This window comes from Cydia splendana, chromosome 14 (genome assembly GCF_910591565.1).
Source record: "Cydia splendana chromosome 14, ilCydSple1.2, whole genome shotgun sequence".
Lineage (NCBI taxonomy): Eukaryota > Metazoa > Arthropoda > Insecta > Lepidoptera > Tortricidae > Cydia > Cydia splendana.
In genome coordinates, this window is record NC_085973.1 from 10,412,410 (window position 1) to 10,428,218 (window position 15,809).

The 15,809-nt window shown below is 41.6% G+C and overlaps 1 protein-coding gene across 1 annotated transcript in view; it reads left to right on the plus strand.

Annotated features, from left to right (window-relative positions):
- Positions 1–15,809, plus strand: part of LOC134796795 (alpha-actinin, sarcomeric) — a 52,750-nt gene that overhangs the window by 26,963 nt on the left and 9,978 nt on the right. The window contains exons 2-12 of the mRNA XM_063769016.1: positions 1,448–1,652; positions 3,157–3,287; positions 4,381–4,615; positions 5,242–5,327; positions 7,224–7,316; positions 8,136–8,239; positions 9,210–9,336; positions 11,707–11,854; positions 13,467–13,617; positions 14,729–14,914; positions 15,441–15,567. Coding sequence (XP_063625086.1) covers positions 1,448–1,652; positions 3,157–3,287; positions 4,381–4,615; positions 5,242–5,327; positions 7,224–7,316; positions 8,136–8,239; positions 9,210–9,336; positions 11,707–11,854; positions 13,467–13,617; positions 14,729–14,914; positions 15,441–15,567 — 1,593 coding nt within the window. The remainder of the gene's footprint in view (positions 1–1,447; positions 1,653–3,156; positions 3,288–4,380; positions 4,616–5,241; positions 5,328–7,223; positions 7,317–8,135; positions 8,240–9,209; positions 9,337–11,706; positions 11,855–13,466; positions 13,618–14,728; positions 14,915–15,440; positions 15,568–15,809) is intronic.

Consider the following 15,809-nt stretch of genomic DNA (forward strand, 5'->3'; position numbering starts at 1 on the left):
CATATAAAATTATTCCTCTTGTTGGTATACACATTGTTGATTATATTACCTTAGTGATAATCTTTCAAAATTATACCATACGTTGTTATATCGAATGAAAATATGTAGATCATTTATTGTTATAGCGATCATTACACACTCACAGTTTGTATATAAATTAGCATTTTTGTAGTTTGCTTGTTTGTTTAGATCGATTCTCAAAGCATATCATCATCATCATCAAGGTGGTCCGATGATAAAGATGGAAGGTGGCAATACTAATTCTGTAATAAACCAAGTAAACTAACGCGTCAGTCAGTTTGGTCTCGTTCAAATCGTTTTTATGAACGAGTAGTACCATTAAAGCTTGTAGGTATCTAAAATTTAATATTTATCAAAATACGTATTAACTTTCCTTTCTTTCTCATCTGAGGCTACATAAAAGAAACATGCACGCGGAATTATGACATTACGGGTGATTAGAACGGATTATAGCTCACGTTGGCCGAGATAACGGTGATAACATCTGATAAGAGCGTGATGAGCTGCCGAGATTGCATTCCTCGGGGCACCTCGCGATAACGGCGGTGTAAACAAATAAATGTGCTTCCATTCATTGTTTGGCTCGTTGTAATTTTTTTTGTGTTTGTTATTGGTGTCAGCTGTGTTTTTGTAGTTGTCCCGCTTTTTTCACAGCAATGAAGGCAATGCGGCTGAGCATGCTTTTTGGGAATCCCCTAAAGCACCCCTCCCTGATGAATCATATTTCTCGGATAGTTAAAGTCAACTTTCTATTCTTTAAAGTCGGTAACTCAAATGAAAATCTCTGTCCGATATCAATTTATTAAATTTTATCAAAACAAATTAAGTTTGTCGATTTATTACACTTTAGAAAGTAACATCATTATTTGTTTTAAAAATTCTTGTACCTACAGTAAGATTTACCTATGACTCCTATGAGCACGACTGCGTCAGTGACCCACAAAAGTTCAAATTGATGACACAGCGCCCGCTGCCATCACTTTTAGTTGCCTCACCCTGTACCTACTTAGCTTGAGAGGGATCTCTAGGGAAACGCAAAGTATGCTTCTCATGTCTAAAAATTATAAATACTCAAACTCACCTCAGATAAGTCAACGTGCGTCTGCGATACTATTACTGACATTACCTACTGACGTATGAATCTTGAAAAGTCTGGCCGGATATATTTTCTTTTCATATTTAAAATCTTATTAGAGTTAGACCAAGAAAAGTCTTCTATGAAATTATGACGTATAAATAACACTTGCACTGCATGGACTATCAAAGTCGCTGCAAACTTTTCTTGGTCTAACTCTAACAAGCATTTTAAGCTTTCATAATGTGTGTGGGGGTCAAAAATCGTAGGTAATCGTGCAGTATAGAGCAGAAAATCGTACTAAAATAATGCAAAAACACGAGAGGCTGACAAAACCTTTTTTTCTTCCAGACCTTCACAGCATGGTGCAACAGCCACCTCCGCAAAGCCGGCACCGGCATCGAGAACATCGAGGACGACTTCCGCAACGGCTTGAAGCTCATGCTGCTGCTCGAGGTCATCTCGGGCGAGACCCTGCCCAAGCCGGACCGCGGCAAGATGAGGTTCCACAAGATCGCCAATGTCAATAAGGCGTTGGACTTCATCGCTTCCAAAGGTACTAGGAATTTCCTTTCCTACTAGAGTTAGACCAAGAAAAGTCTGCAACGAATTTGATAGCACACGCAGTGCAAGTGTTATTTATACGTCATAATTTCATAGAAGTTTGACGTTCAAAATAACACTTGCACTGCGTATGCTATCAAAATCGTTGCAGTCTTTTCTTGGTCTGACTCTAAATGTGTTACCTTGCCCAAATACGCCGCGCTAATGTACGCGTTCCAGCTCCACTCACCGCAATTTGGACGCACCTTAACAACAAGTACAACAACACTCTTAACCTTTTCGACGCCGTGTCTAACACAAAATCTGTCACACGGACGCCACGTCACCGAAGTGTCAAAACTGAAATTGAACTTTATGCATATGCACGTCGGTCTATGTTGCTCTGTGGTCTGTGGCCAATTAATCCGTCTTTGGCGTTGGACCTGCGGTGCGGATATATCGGTATTTGGATGGGTAAACCCACTAATCTGGTTCGTATTTAGTCCTGCAAAAAAGGAGGCGATGGCAGCTACCGCTAGCAAGTAGAGTGATTAAAGCTAATTCTTGCTGGCGTGCAAGCTCAAAACCAATCTATAGTTCGTTTTTTTAGCATTAGAAAAAAGGTAAACAATCTTGATGTGTCTTTTAATTGGAAAACACGTTTTAAAATTAATTCACGGCAAATATGTAACAATCATGAATCTAACACGATCATTTATATTCTTCTGCTTTACTAAGTAATAGTTACTGATGATTTTTAAAAAGCGTTTTTCAATTAAAAGACATGTCAAGATCGCTTACCTTCTTTCAAGTTCTTTCTAATGCTAAAAAAAACGAACTATAGGGATAAATAGATAAGTAAGTACATCGTGTTCCGTGCTAAATACATACCTCCGGAAATATCAGTATTTCTTTTAATTTACGTTAAAAAATCCATTACATATGAACCCTGTTTGACCTCACGTAGGTACATAATTTTACTTTTTTTTTTACAGGGGGTAAAGTCATTTAATCATCAAAAATGTAAAATTATAAAGTTTTGAATAATTTTACTGTAAGTGACTAATTTAAACACTATTTTACGAAACAAATATAACGACAACTTAAGTATATTCCAAGAAAAATGCTTCAATTGATGCTTCGTACCTTTAGCTGTAATGAGACACCGCTGCAATGTTCGATTTTAATGGGTTAACAGGAAAGTAAACAGAATTAATTGAAATAAAAATAATTACAATTTGCTCCTGTAACTCAAATTTTAATTAAGATAACATTTTCCGTCTCTCTCGATGTGATGTTTCACCTTGTATAATGCAATTATTTCGAGATAACTGCAGGTGGTCTTAATCCAATACCTGCATTTAGTCCCTAGGTGATTAAACGTAAAGATCATGCTACAATTATTATGATTGAATGATAATTTATTACAAACGTTTTTTTTATTATGAACTTATGAGTTATTTTAAGACTCGAAATACCTGCGTTGTTTTTTGAAATATCCCCTTTTAACATTTCAGGCGTAAAGTTGGTGTCAATCGGCGCCGAAGAAATCGTCGATGGCAACTTGAAGATGACGCTGGGTATGATCTGGACCATTATCCTGCGATTCGCCATACAGGACATCTCAGTCGAAGAAATGACCGCCAAGGTACGTCATTGATTACCATTACTATTTATTTTAATATTATTTTTTTATTTGAATACAAACATAATAAAGATTCCGTAACAATATACTTACAAACATTACATTGAAAATACATTAAAATTAAGTAACTAAATTAAAGGTAAACTCAACAAAGCCACAACTTAGTCAAACAACTCGTCTCGGGCCCTTCCAGACGCAAAGGTGCCCATCACGCTCGCCGCATTTCCGCGCTGAATCGCGATAGATAGCCTCTGCATCAGGAATGACCCGGAACGAGGGTCATGACCTTTAATATTGATCCCATCTATAATTTAAAGCAGCTGCATCTTTGTATTTTCTAATAAGAAAGCTATTTCCGCTAGTATTATTAAGTACATGTTTTAAAGTATTTTGCAACCTGACTTCTGATAAACCGACAGATGACATACCATAGTGATGAAATCACTGTACATACCTATAAAACCAAAGCCTAAAAGGTGTGTCCTGGCTACCGTTGCCATTTTTTCTATGGTGTTCTGGCTCAGTCAACACTTAATATTTTTCACTGTACTCTTTCATAAAACAGGGTTATAATAATTCGGCTTCATTTAACTAGGCTTCGAGGCTTTAGTAGGTATTCTTGGGCAATATAATTTTAACTTGTACCTAATACTTTAAAGCGCGTCTTAAGTCGTGTTTCAGTAACGTCTAAGGTCCGTCACATTCCTGACAAAATGTATGGGATGTGACATTGGCCGTCAGTTTTGTGACGATTGCTAACCGCGCGGCCGTTAATGGCACACAGTTAACCGTTTCGGTGCGGATGGCACGACAGGCGTGTCATCAATGTTTTTAACGTGTGGCGTATGACACGACAGGCGTGCCATCATACTCTATGGCGTATGGCACGCCTGTCGTGACATGAAATAATTGTTCGCCGCCACAGCCAAAAGTTTTCGGAAATGGAAAACGCAACGAACGCGTTAAGTGAAAATGCCCTCTTAGACTTTGTTGTTACGGTAACAGCCGGCTTTATAGATTCAATTAATTTCCTCTTTAATGACCCTTTTATATTATATCACTAGTACTCAACAGCAAACCCATTTCCGACTTACAGGAAGGTCTCCTCCTATGGTGCCAACGCAAGACAGCCCCGTACAAGAACGTGAACGTGCAGAACTTCCACCTGTCCTTCAAGGACGGCCTGGCGTTCTGCGCGCTCATCCACAGGCACAGGCCCGACCTGATCGACTACAGCAAGCTGTCCAAGGATAACCCTCTCGAGAACCTCAACACGGCGTTCGATGTCGCTGAGAAGTACCTCGACATCCCGCGCATGTTGGACCCTGATGGTGAGTTAAAAGTTATTAACCTGTTCTGTCCCACTGATTATAAATATAAATATTATAGGATAATTTTACACAGATCGACTTAGTCCCACAGTACAGCTTAATAGGCTTGTGTTGTGGGTACTAGACGACGATATCAAAGGCAATAATTGGCCGGTACAATCGAAAGGCATAAATATATCAACGCCATCTCTGTCTAGGTCTCGCGCGACGCAGTTTCTTTCATTTTAACTTAAGGCCTTTTAAAGTTGACGTGCTAATTTGGTTTTCCTGATAAGGAAACATTTAAATTTCTGCACTTATACCTATAGGCCCTCCTTCTTTTACCATAATAGCTAATCTCTATCTAATACCAAAAAGAATACCTTTTTAATCGGCCATAATTCATTATCTTATCAGAGATTTTTTTAGGAAGTCAGTTCTACTCGCAATGATTTTAAACTGTAGTGCAATAAGTCGGTCCCGTGTCCCGATTTTGAACTACATTGATTATACGTGGTTATTTTTGTTAGAACTCAAAAAAAAGTTAAGCCGTCTTAAGCTGTTTGTATAATACAATCCTTTAGGCAAAAAGGCCATTGCAGGCACATTCAATTCGACAGACAATTAACTTAAATTGGGTATTACAGACCTTATTAACACACCAAAGCCGGACGAGCGCGCCATAATGACCTATGTGTCATGTTACTACCACGCCTTCCAAGGCGCGCAGCAGGTATACATGGCCGAACCTTCCCCAGCAACCTTACCATGAGATGACTACGGCCGTATTCGCTAGCTCACTCAGTGCAAGGAGATGCACTGCTATTAAGTTTGTGAATACGGCCGCGGTAAACTTGTGGTAAGGGTACGTTTGAGCCCTTAACGCCTTTGTGTGTCACTTATAGCATGAATCACCCGCTCTTCGTTTGGAACAGTTAGCAGCCGATTTAGGAAAGTGAACAAGGTTTCTCTAAACTGTGACTCATTACCGTCTTTTAGGGACCGTTTGCGGTTTAGAGATGTCCTAAGGCTACTTAATTCGATAACAATGTGTAATAAAAGATAATACATACCTATATAGTTTTTACGACTTGTCAAGTGACCCTAGAGCGACAGGCTGTGCGTTTGTATTGGATAATAATGAACTAGGTATCTAAGTTCCGATCGCTCTATGGTCCCTTTTTAGATGAACTACAAAATTAATTTGATATAAATGACTTCGATAATGAATGTGGAATAAGAAATCTATAGCGCATAATGAATTTTTCTATTCCAATTCCAATATTTTGAAGCTAGGACCGTTAATATATACACAAAGGAAGGTCAGTATCAACAAACATTGTAAATCTAAACTGTACGGAAACTAGAACAGCAGTTATCTAGTAATGACTTAACAGGAAGGGTTTACTACTCGTAGTTGACACGACTTTCCTTATCTAAAGCAAATTAAAAAAACAATCCTTTGTTTACCCTGTTCCAACAATGAACTAGCGATTGATGTTGAATATCGTGTTATGTGTAATAATGACTGAGCTTTGTTAATAACTTTGCTAATGCTTTTGTTTCGACTCACGGCTGAATAGACGCGGCTTGTTGAAACATGAGCATTGGCATACTTTAACTGCTTTAAATATGCCTATGCCTGTTCAGATTTATATGGTTATGAAATTTACGAACTTGTCGATTTTGTGAACTCCTTTGCTACTTATAAAAATGGTATTGGTCAGTTAGAGTCTGTGCGGAAAGAGAAGAGTCGTAGAATGTGTTGGATCCCATACAAATCACGATTCTTCTCTTTCCGCACAGAGTTTAAATATGTTGCTTTAGTATTTATGGTTAGCCCCGTAAATATCTGTAGGCACTCGATTGGAAGAATCGTAAAGCAGATACAGTAGTATCGAAAGTTTCATTTAATCAACAAATTCATAATTTCTCAAATCTACAGCCGAAAATTCTACATATACAAAAAAGTCCGCTAAATGCTTCATTAAAAACGTTTGCGCTTCAAATTCCACAATGGCACATCCAGCCAAGGCATTCCATTCCAGCCATTATTTCAAAGCAGTTAAAGTGCTAATGACATTCGCCACGCACGAAACTAACCCTTGTCGCGCTGGTGCCGCTCGCCAGATCTGCAGAACACCGCCATGCCGGACGAGCGCGCGGTCATGACCTACGTATCCTCCTACTACCATTGCTTCTCTGGCGCGCAGAAGGTTTGTCTCATTCATTTGTTATTGATTCCTTATAAAACTGGAAATTCGTGATCATACCTGCAAGTGAGTCATGTCTACTTCCTAAGACCGAAAAATCGTGGTCCAATTTTGCTAAAAGTGAAAAAACGTCCTTGTGACCTAATGTTTGATCAATTTTATATTTTTTATATATCTGTCTCCATACCTACATAAGTGCTGTTTTCTTTAGTGACGGACGAATTTTCTTTTAATGAATATTTCAAAGACTCGCAGATCACGAATTTATAAAAATTGTTTTTTTTTTTTATAATTTATAACCCTCATCAAGTCATCAATATTTTCGTGTTTTATTTTTTGTTACTCTTAACAGCTTTATTGTTATAAGATACCGCATACTAATATGATTAGATATTAATGATTTGTTTTCAATGCAGGCTGAAACGGCCGCGAACCGCATCTGCAAGGTTCTCAAAGTCAACCAGGAGAACGAACGCCTGATGGAAGAGTACGAACGTCTCGCCAGTGATGTAAGTATCCCTTGACTATTTTTTAAGAATTAAAAAATCGACTCATTTGGGTCTAATACCAAAAAGACTTGTACTTGTTGTTAAGAAAATAATTAAAATAGAATCATAAAAAAAGAATTGCGAAAGAACTTATAAAATAACGAATGATACAAAAATTAAAGAACATAACGTAGAAAGAGTCTCCTAGCTTTTGGCAGTGTTGGATGATCAAACCCGATCAAGAATACGCAAACGTATTGAAACTATCTAATTAAGGCCTGTGCACACCGGCTGCGTGTGCGTGACGTGCGCTTAAATATTGGAGCCCCACACGCACACGTCTCGCAAGCGGTGTGCCGTCTCCCACAAGGATCTGTATACTACAACGTGCACGTGCACGTCTACGCTACGCACACGCATCCGGTGTGCACAGGCCTTTACCCTGTATGCTTCTTGTATCCCCACACGCACACGTCTCGCAAGCGGTGTGCCGTCTCCCACAAGGATCTGTATACTACAACGTGCACGTGCACGTCTACGCTACGCACACGCATCCGGTGTGCACAGGCCTTTACCCTGTATGCTTCTTGTATCCACCCTGGTTTATACCAGGGGCCTTACCATGATGTCCTTATTGCGATTATGTTTAGGACCTAAACTGAATTGCTAAAAGACCAAGCTATATTATATAAGTCGCATAACTCCGTCCCTTAGCAATTCAGTTTAGGTCCTAAACATAATCGCAATAAGGACATCATGGTAAGGCCCCAGTTCATTGGGCTACTTTGTTAATGTTTTTTAGTTACACACATAATATCATATTATATTTAAAATCCTCAGCTTCTGGATTGGATCCGTCGCACCATGCCGTGGCTGAACAGCCGCCAGACGGACAACTCTCTCGCCGGCTGCCAGAAGAAACTGGAGGACTACCGTACTTACAGGTAAGCTGCAATCATACTCTCTGCTTTTCTATTATTTGACGCAGTAGAAGAAAAGATAGTAGTAATAGTAAGATATCAACTGACGCGCGAATATCAACCTTCGTGCATTCCGACAAGTTAAGGGACCCACTGATTAACAGTCCGCCGGATGGTATTTGCCTGTCAGTTGTTCGGAACTGTCAACTTTTTGTTCTAACTGACAGGCCGATTCCGTCCGGCGGACAGTTAATCAGTGGGCCCCTTTAGGGGCTATTCATAAATTACGTCATTTCAAATTAGGGGGGGGGGGTCTGGACATCGGATGACGGTAGCATGAAGTAGGAGGAAATGGGGTCATTTGAAGCATGATTTTTGGATGATGATAGGGGGGGGGGGGGGTCAAAAATCGTCAAAAATCGATGACGTAATTTATGGACAGCCCCTTACGATGACGCGCCGCGCACGATAGGGATGGCGTTCAAAGGATAAATCCCCTTAATCATAAGACTTTACGGGCCTGATTTAGTTAAATTATTTTTTTATCCCTTTCTTTTGTAAATACATAAGTGAAAATGACAGATAAGGACAAACGATTATTAGTTAATCGAGGTTTGTATCGCGTTTATGAATAAGGGGGAAATCGGTACACGGCAGGAAGAAGTTGACAACTCGAGACACAAATTTGACGAAATTTGAACTTAATATAGAATTACGTAAGGCTCAAAAATCTACAATTTTATATATTGAACAGGAAATTACTGTTCAATTATTGTGCAGCACAATTTGCACCTTGACACATGTAGTATTTTTTCGTGATTTAGCCCTGCATTATCAGTGTCTACTGCCGTTTGCATGCCATCCAGCTTAATTCTTTAACATCATGTTTCACATTATATTTTTTAGCTTAACACTAAGTGTCTGTACTGCTAAATTAGTCTTTTACCGCTTTACAAATACAGTCTAGTTTCGAACGTATATTTTCCGTTTGCAGACGTAAGCACAAGCCGCCGCGCGTCGAGCAGAAGGCCAAGCTCGAGACCAACTTCAACACGCTGCAGACCAAGCTGCGCCTCAGCAACCGCCCCGCCTACATGCCCACTGAGGGCAAGATGGTTTCCGTGAGTACTTACTCTATATCTGTCATACTATCCTGTACAAGGCCAAGCTCGAGACCAACTTCAACACGCTGCAGACCAAGCTGCGCCTCAGCAACCGCCCCGCCTACATGCCCACTGAGGGCAAGATGGTTTCCGTGAGTACTTACTCTATATCTGTCATACTATCCTGTACAAGGCCAAGCTCGAGACCAACTTCAACACGCTGCAGACCAAGCTGCGCCTCAGCAACCGCCCCGCCTACATGCCCACTGAGGGCAAGATGGTTTCCGTGAGTACTTACTCTATATCTGTCATACTATCCTGTACAAGGCCAAGCTCGAGACCAACTTCAACACGCTGCAGACCAAGCTGCGCCTCAGCAACCGCCCCGCCTACATGCCCACTGAGGGCAAGATGGTTTCCGTGAGTACTTACTCTATATCTGTCATACTATCCTGTACAAGGCCAAGCTCGAGACCAACTTCAACACGCTGCAGACCAAGCTGCGCCTCAGCAACCGCCCCGCCTACATGCCCACTGAGGGCAAGATGGTTTCCGTGAGTACTTACTCTATATCTGTCATACTATCCTGTACAAGGCCAAGCTCGAGACCAACTTCAACACGCTGCAGACCAAGCTGCGCCTCAGCAACCGCCCCGCCTACATGCCCACTGAGGGCAAGATGGTTTCCGTGAGTACTTACTCTATATCTGTCATACTATCCTGTACAAGGCCAAGCTCGAGACCAACTTCAACACGCTGCAGACCAAGCTGCGCCTCAGCAACCGCCCCGCCTACATGCCCACTGAGGGCAAGATGGTTTCCGTGAGTACTTACTCTATATCTGTCATACTATCCTGTACAAGGCCAAGCTCGAGACCAACTTCAACACGCTGCAGACCAAGCTGCGCCTCAGCAACCGCCCCGCCTACATGCCCACTGAGGGCAAGATGGTTTCCGTGAGTACTTACTCTATATCTGTCATACTATCCTGTACAAGGCCAAGCTCGAGACCAACTTCAACACGCTGCAGACCAAGCTGCGCCTCAGCAACCGCCCCGCCTACATGCCCACTGAGGGCAAGATGGTTTCCGTGAGTACTTACTCTATATCTGTCATACTATCCTGTACAAGGCCAAGCTCGAGACCAACTTCAACACGCTGCAGACCAAGCTGCGCCTCAGCAACCGCCCCGCCTACATGCCCACTGAGGGCAAGATGGTTTTCGTGAGTACTTACTCTATATCTGTCATACTATCCTGTACAAGGCCAAGCTCGAGACCAACTTCAACACGCTGCAGACCAAGCTGCGCCTCAGCAACCGCCCCGCCTACATGCCCACTGAGGGCAAGATGGTTTCCGTGAGTACTTACTCTATATCTGTCATACTATCCTGTACAAGGCCAAGCTCGAGACCAACTTCAACACGCTGCAGACCAAGCTGCGCCTCAGCAACCGCCCCGCCTACATGCCCACTGAGGGCAAGATGGTTTCCGTGAGTACTTACTCTATATCTGTCATACTATCCTGTACAAGGCCAAGCTCGAGACCAACTTCAACACGCTGCAGACCAAGCTGCGCCTCAGCAACCGCCCCGCCTACATGCCCACTGAGGGCAAGATGGTTTCCGTGAGTACTTACTCTATATCTGTCATACTATCCTGTACAAGGCCAAGCTCGAGACCAACTTCAACACGCTGCAGACCAAGCTGCGCCTCAGCAACCGCCCCGCCTACATGCCCACTGAGGGCAAGATGGTTTCCGTGAGTACTTACTCTATATCTGTCATACTATCCTGTACAAGGCCAAGCTCGAGACCAACTTCAACACGCTGCAGACCAAGCTGCGCCTCAGCAACCGCCCCGCCTACATGCCCACTGAGGGCAAGATGGTTTCCGTGAGTACTTACTCTATATTCATCGTTAAATTGTAATACCTCGGCCATACTATGCTCATCGCGGTGCCGCGATATTGCTCGGAAGTTGAGAGGCATGACGTATAGCGCGGTCACACTACGTTTCTGCCTACTTCCCAACTTCCCATGCCACTCGTCGAGTGTGTGGCCGGGGTATAAGAGACGAGCCGATTTGCATGACACCCGATCAAATTGGTCAATTGTACCTGTACACTCAGTTTAGAATACTAGAATCCGTCTAAGCTAAATCTGCACTGCTCGACAGAGCTTGGAAGTGTCACCATAAACATCAATTTCTAATCATTTAACGTGTGTGTGCCCCCCACCGTTTGACGCTGAAAAGTAGATGCAGAATGACCTTAGACGGCCTCAAACTAACTGAGTTGGTTCAGATCCGTATTTTATTCAATTAAAAAGGAAAGGAAGGGGAGATGAGCCCTTCTATAAAAAAATCCTAATATAAATGGAACTAACAGGACATCGCCGGAGCGTGGAAGGGCCTGGAGATCGCCGAGAAGGCGTTCGAGGAGTGGCTGCTGAGCGAGATGATGCGGCTCGAGCGTCTCGAGTACCTGGCGCAGAAGTTCAAGCACAAAGCCGACATCCACGAGGACTGGACCAGAGGTAATAACAATAAATAAATATTATAAGACATTTTTACACGAATTGACTAAGCCCCACGGTAAGCTCATGAAGGCTTGTGTTGTGGGTACTTAGATAAATAGACAACGATATATATGTATAATAAATATATAAATACTTAAATATAGAAAACAACCATGACTCAAGAACAAATATCTGTGTCATCACACAAATAAATGCCTTTACCGGGATTCGAAACCGGGAGCATCGGCTTCATAGGCAGGGTCACTACCCACTACGCCCGTAATATTTTAACTTTTTCTTTAGGATCTTGCACATATTTTTGAGGCATTTTTTGCACATTAGGACACAACCAAGGTTTGAGTCAAGGATTTTAATAACCCACACACAATATATATTTCAGCATTTCAATAAAGTCAAAGGAAAGCATTAGGTATACCATATCGATAGCCACTAGTCCGTTGGTCCAGTGTTTTTTGTAATCGGTCGATCTAGATCCCTGGGAAGTCGTGAAGCTTCTGGAGGGCGAAAGATAGGGTTCACAAAGCCTTACAGTATAGTCACAATAAAAAAACTGGGCGCATTAAAAAATGTAAATGCCAAAATGTTAAAAACTATTCTCTACACGAGTATAGAACAGCCTTTAACATTTTGCATCAGCTCAGTACGAACTGAGCCTTTATTTTAAACATATTATCTATAAAATCTCTTGGAATAATAAATATAATAATTAATATAATCCAGGCTGATCCATATCTTTTTCCTTATACACAAGTCCTTTAACTCGTTTTCACAAATCGCTGGCCCAATATTACAGGGTTCTATGTTACATTTTCAAAATAGTTGAAATTCGACTTCATCATTCATCAGTTCGATAAAAGTGAAACATAGAACCCTGTAATATTGGGCCAGCGAAATATCTACTGAAATTAAAACAAGCTGTCAAAATACAAAGACATGACAATAAAATTGTTTCCATTGCCTCTGTTGATGTTGTAACCAGCCGTATTATTGTTCGCATTCTAGTTTAACCATCTCAGAGCGGCGGCCAACTAGGTCACACGTTCAATTAGTAAATAGATCATGAAACGGTCGCCTGTAAACATTTTCTTATACTTAGGAAGCTTTTTAGTTATAATGAAAGTTGAGTAATTGGATCATATAATATCAGTCATGAATCGGTGAATTTTCTAAACTTAATTTCTTTTAAATATAATACCTAATGTAGCTTATGTATGTACCTTTAGTTTCAACTATCAGGGTAAAATATTTTAGAAAAGAATACACTGAATACCTACAAGTTGGCAAATGTGTAAACATTATTTTACGATTACAATATGATGTGTCAGGTACTTATTACCTTCACCCTTCACTAACAAATAGATATCGTAGAAAAGTAAATAATATATAAAGGATGTTATCGAGTCTGCAGTGGGGAAGGTAGGTAGTAGTATATTTATAGACGAAAAATGGAAATATTGTTACAAATATAGGTATTGGTTTTGTAGAAATTAAAACTGTAACGATTTGTTTTTCTGTTTATCTCAATTTTAATCATTATCTACCTTGATGGGTAACATCCATTTATGTTTCATTTTTTAAAGCTACCTTCATAGTACGACCTCTGTTCTAGGCAAGGAGGAGATGCTGCAGTCCCAGGACTTCAGGCAGTGCAAGCTTCAGGACATCAAGGCTCTCAAGAAGAAGCACGAGGCCTTCGAGTCCGACCTCGCCGCGCACCAAGACCGCGTCGAGCAGATCGCCGCCATTGCGCAGGAACTCAAGTAAATAACAACCTTATTGTGTTATTAATTTAAGGTTTATATTTATGTGTCACCTCTAGCAACTGCGTTTACCAAAAACCGGGAACTCGAATAAATAAAAACCTTATGCTTATCGTGTTAGGGCGCAAATTAGTACTTATGTCAACTTTTTGAATGCCAAACGGCGCATCCATTTACCGTGCCACTGACGCCACGGGGGTAAAATTTAGTTTTGTGATTAATAAATAATGCCAACTTAAAAGTGGGGTGTTTTTCAGTAGATTTTCATCAAAAAACGATCGACCCCAAATGCCGTCTTTGGCATCGTTGTCATGATTTTGCGTTGACGTCAATTGCCGTCTGTGGCGTTCAAAAGGTTAAGTACAGGTCTTTTACATTGCCGTTTTTGTCAGTGATTTTGATCGACCTCCAAGCTAATAATTGTATTATAGCGATCCTTCATTTATAGATAACTCGAAAAACTCAAGAAAAGAGACTATAAAGGCCTACTACTATTCCATTGTATTTTAAATCTTTATTTTGAAAAATCTAAATTGCGTTTGTCTCTCGTTTGTCTTGGCAAGTTTTGACGTGTGGACCCGGCTAGAAATTAACTCCCTTTCGCGTAAAAACTCCTCCTCTTCGCACTGTCTATAGTTATTTGTACAACAAGAGATCAAAGTTTGATATTTCTTCGAGTGCTTATTTTGAGTCCCGTGCAAGCGAAAGATTCTATAATTTAGAATTAGAATCTTGAGCGTAGTAAGGGATTCAAAAGCGCACGAGATGTAAATAACTTTGATCTCGTGTAGTACACAAAATTTTTCACCCTAAGCAGTGAGAACATACCTAGAGGGACAGAGATAATAGAACCCAAGTATATCGAACTTGTATTAGATCCCGCATGTTGAAATGACTATAAAGGTCACTTGAATGTCATTTTGTCTCACTCAGTGAGCAAAATCGCATTTTGCTCACTGAGTGAGACACAATCAGTGAGCAAAATGCGATTTTGCTCACTGAGTGAGACAAAACGACTCAGTGAGCAAAATCGCATTTTGCTCACTGTTTTTAAGTAGCAAAGTACCCTTGTTCGAGCTGCTGAGGTGAAAACAATATTGTTTACTTGCAGCACCCTGGAGTACCACGAGGTGGGCGCGGTGAACGCGCGCTGCCAGCGCATCTGCGCGCAGTGGGACCGGCTGGGCGCGCTCACGCAGCGCCGGCGCCAGGCGCTGGACGACGCCGAGCGCGTGCTGGAGCAGATCGACCTGCTGCACCTCGAGTTCGCCAAGCGTGCTGCGCCCTTCAACAACTGGTGAGTTTCACATGCTATCATCCTTAGGCCCCCTTGCACCATTCCACTAACCCGGGGATAACCGGTTAACCCTGGAGTTACCATTGTTACCGGTACAATTTGACACTGGGTTAAAGGTTTAACCGCTCAGTCCCAGGTTAAAGGGATGGTGCAAGTGACCCTTACTGTCTTTATACACTTTAAACTCTCCAGTTTTGTACACGTATTTAACCCGTTTGTGTAATTAAATATGTCTTATCTCAGATGAACTATAGGGGAGGAAGCCCCGTACAGTGTATAATTGAAATTAACGATTATCCAGGTCGATATATTACACAGCAAAGCGCACAAAGGTGAAAAACAATTTAGTTAGTGAACGGTGCAAGTAGCGTCACTATATAAGCCCCATTTCTAGCATTCGAAAGATCTATGTGCGTAGATGAAGCAAAAATCTTGACGCGTGCGCACTGAATACCTCCTAACTTTCAAAACTAACCTTAAAGATATGTTTTTCAAGTTGCTTACAATAAATCGGACATGTTTCCAGGCTGGACGGCACGCGCGAGGACCTGGTGGACATGTTCATCGTGCACACCATCGAGGAAATCTCCGGCCTCATGGACGCGCACGCGCGCTTCAAGGCCACGCTCGGCGAGGCCGACAAGGAGTACCAGGTATAGATCAAGCTTATCACTGTTACTGTATAACTCCTCCTCCTTGCTTCGTTCTCCTCAGTGCTGAGGGTTGTGACCTCCTAGTGGAGCACATGATTCCGGATCGCAGAGTACCAGCCTATCCGATCCCTTACGACTTCTAAGACATCATGGACTCACACATGCCTGTCACAGTACATGGAGGCACTGTATAACTATAGTAGTCTAGTCCAAGGTGATAATCGCTGATAGAAAACGCCAAT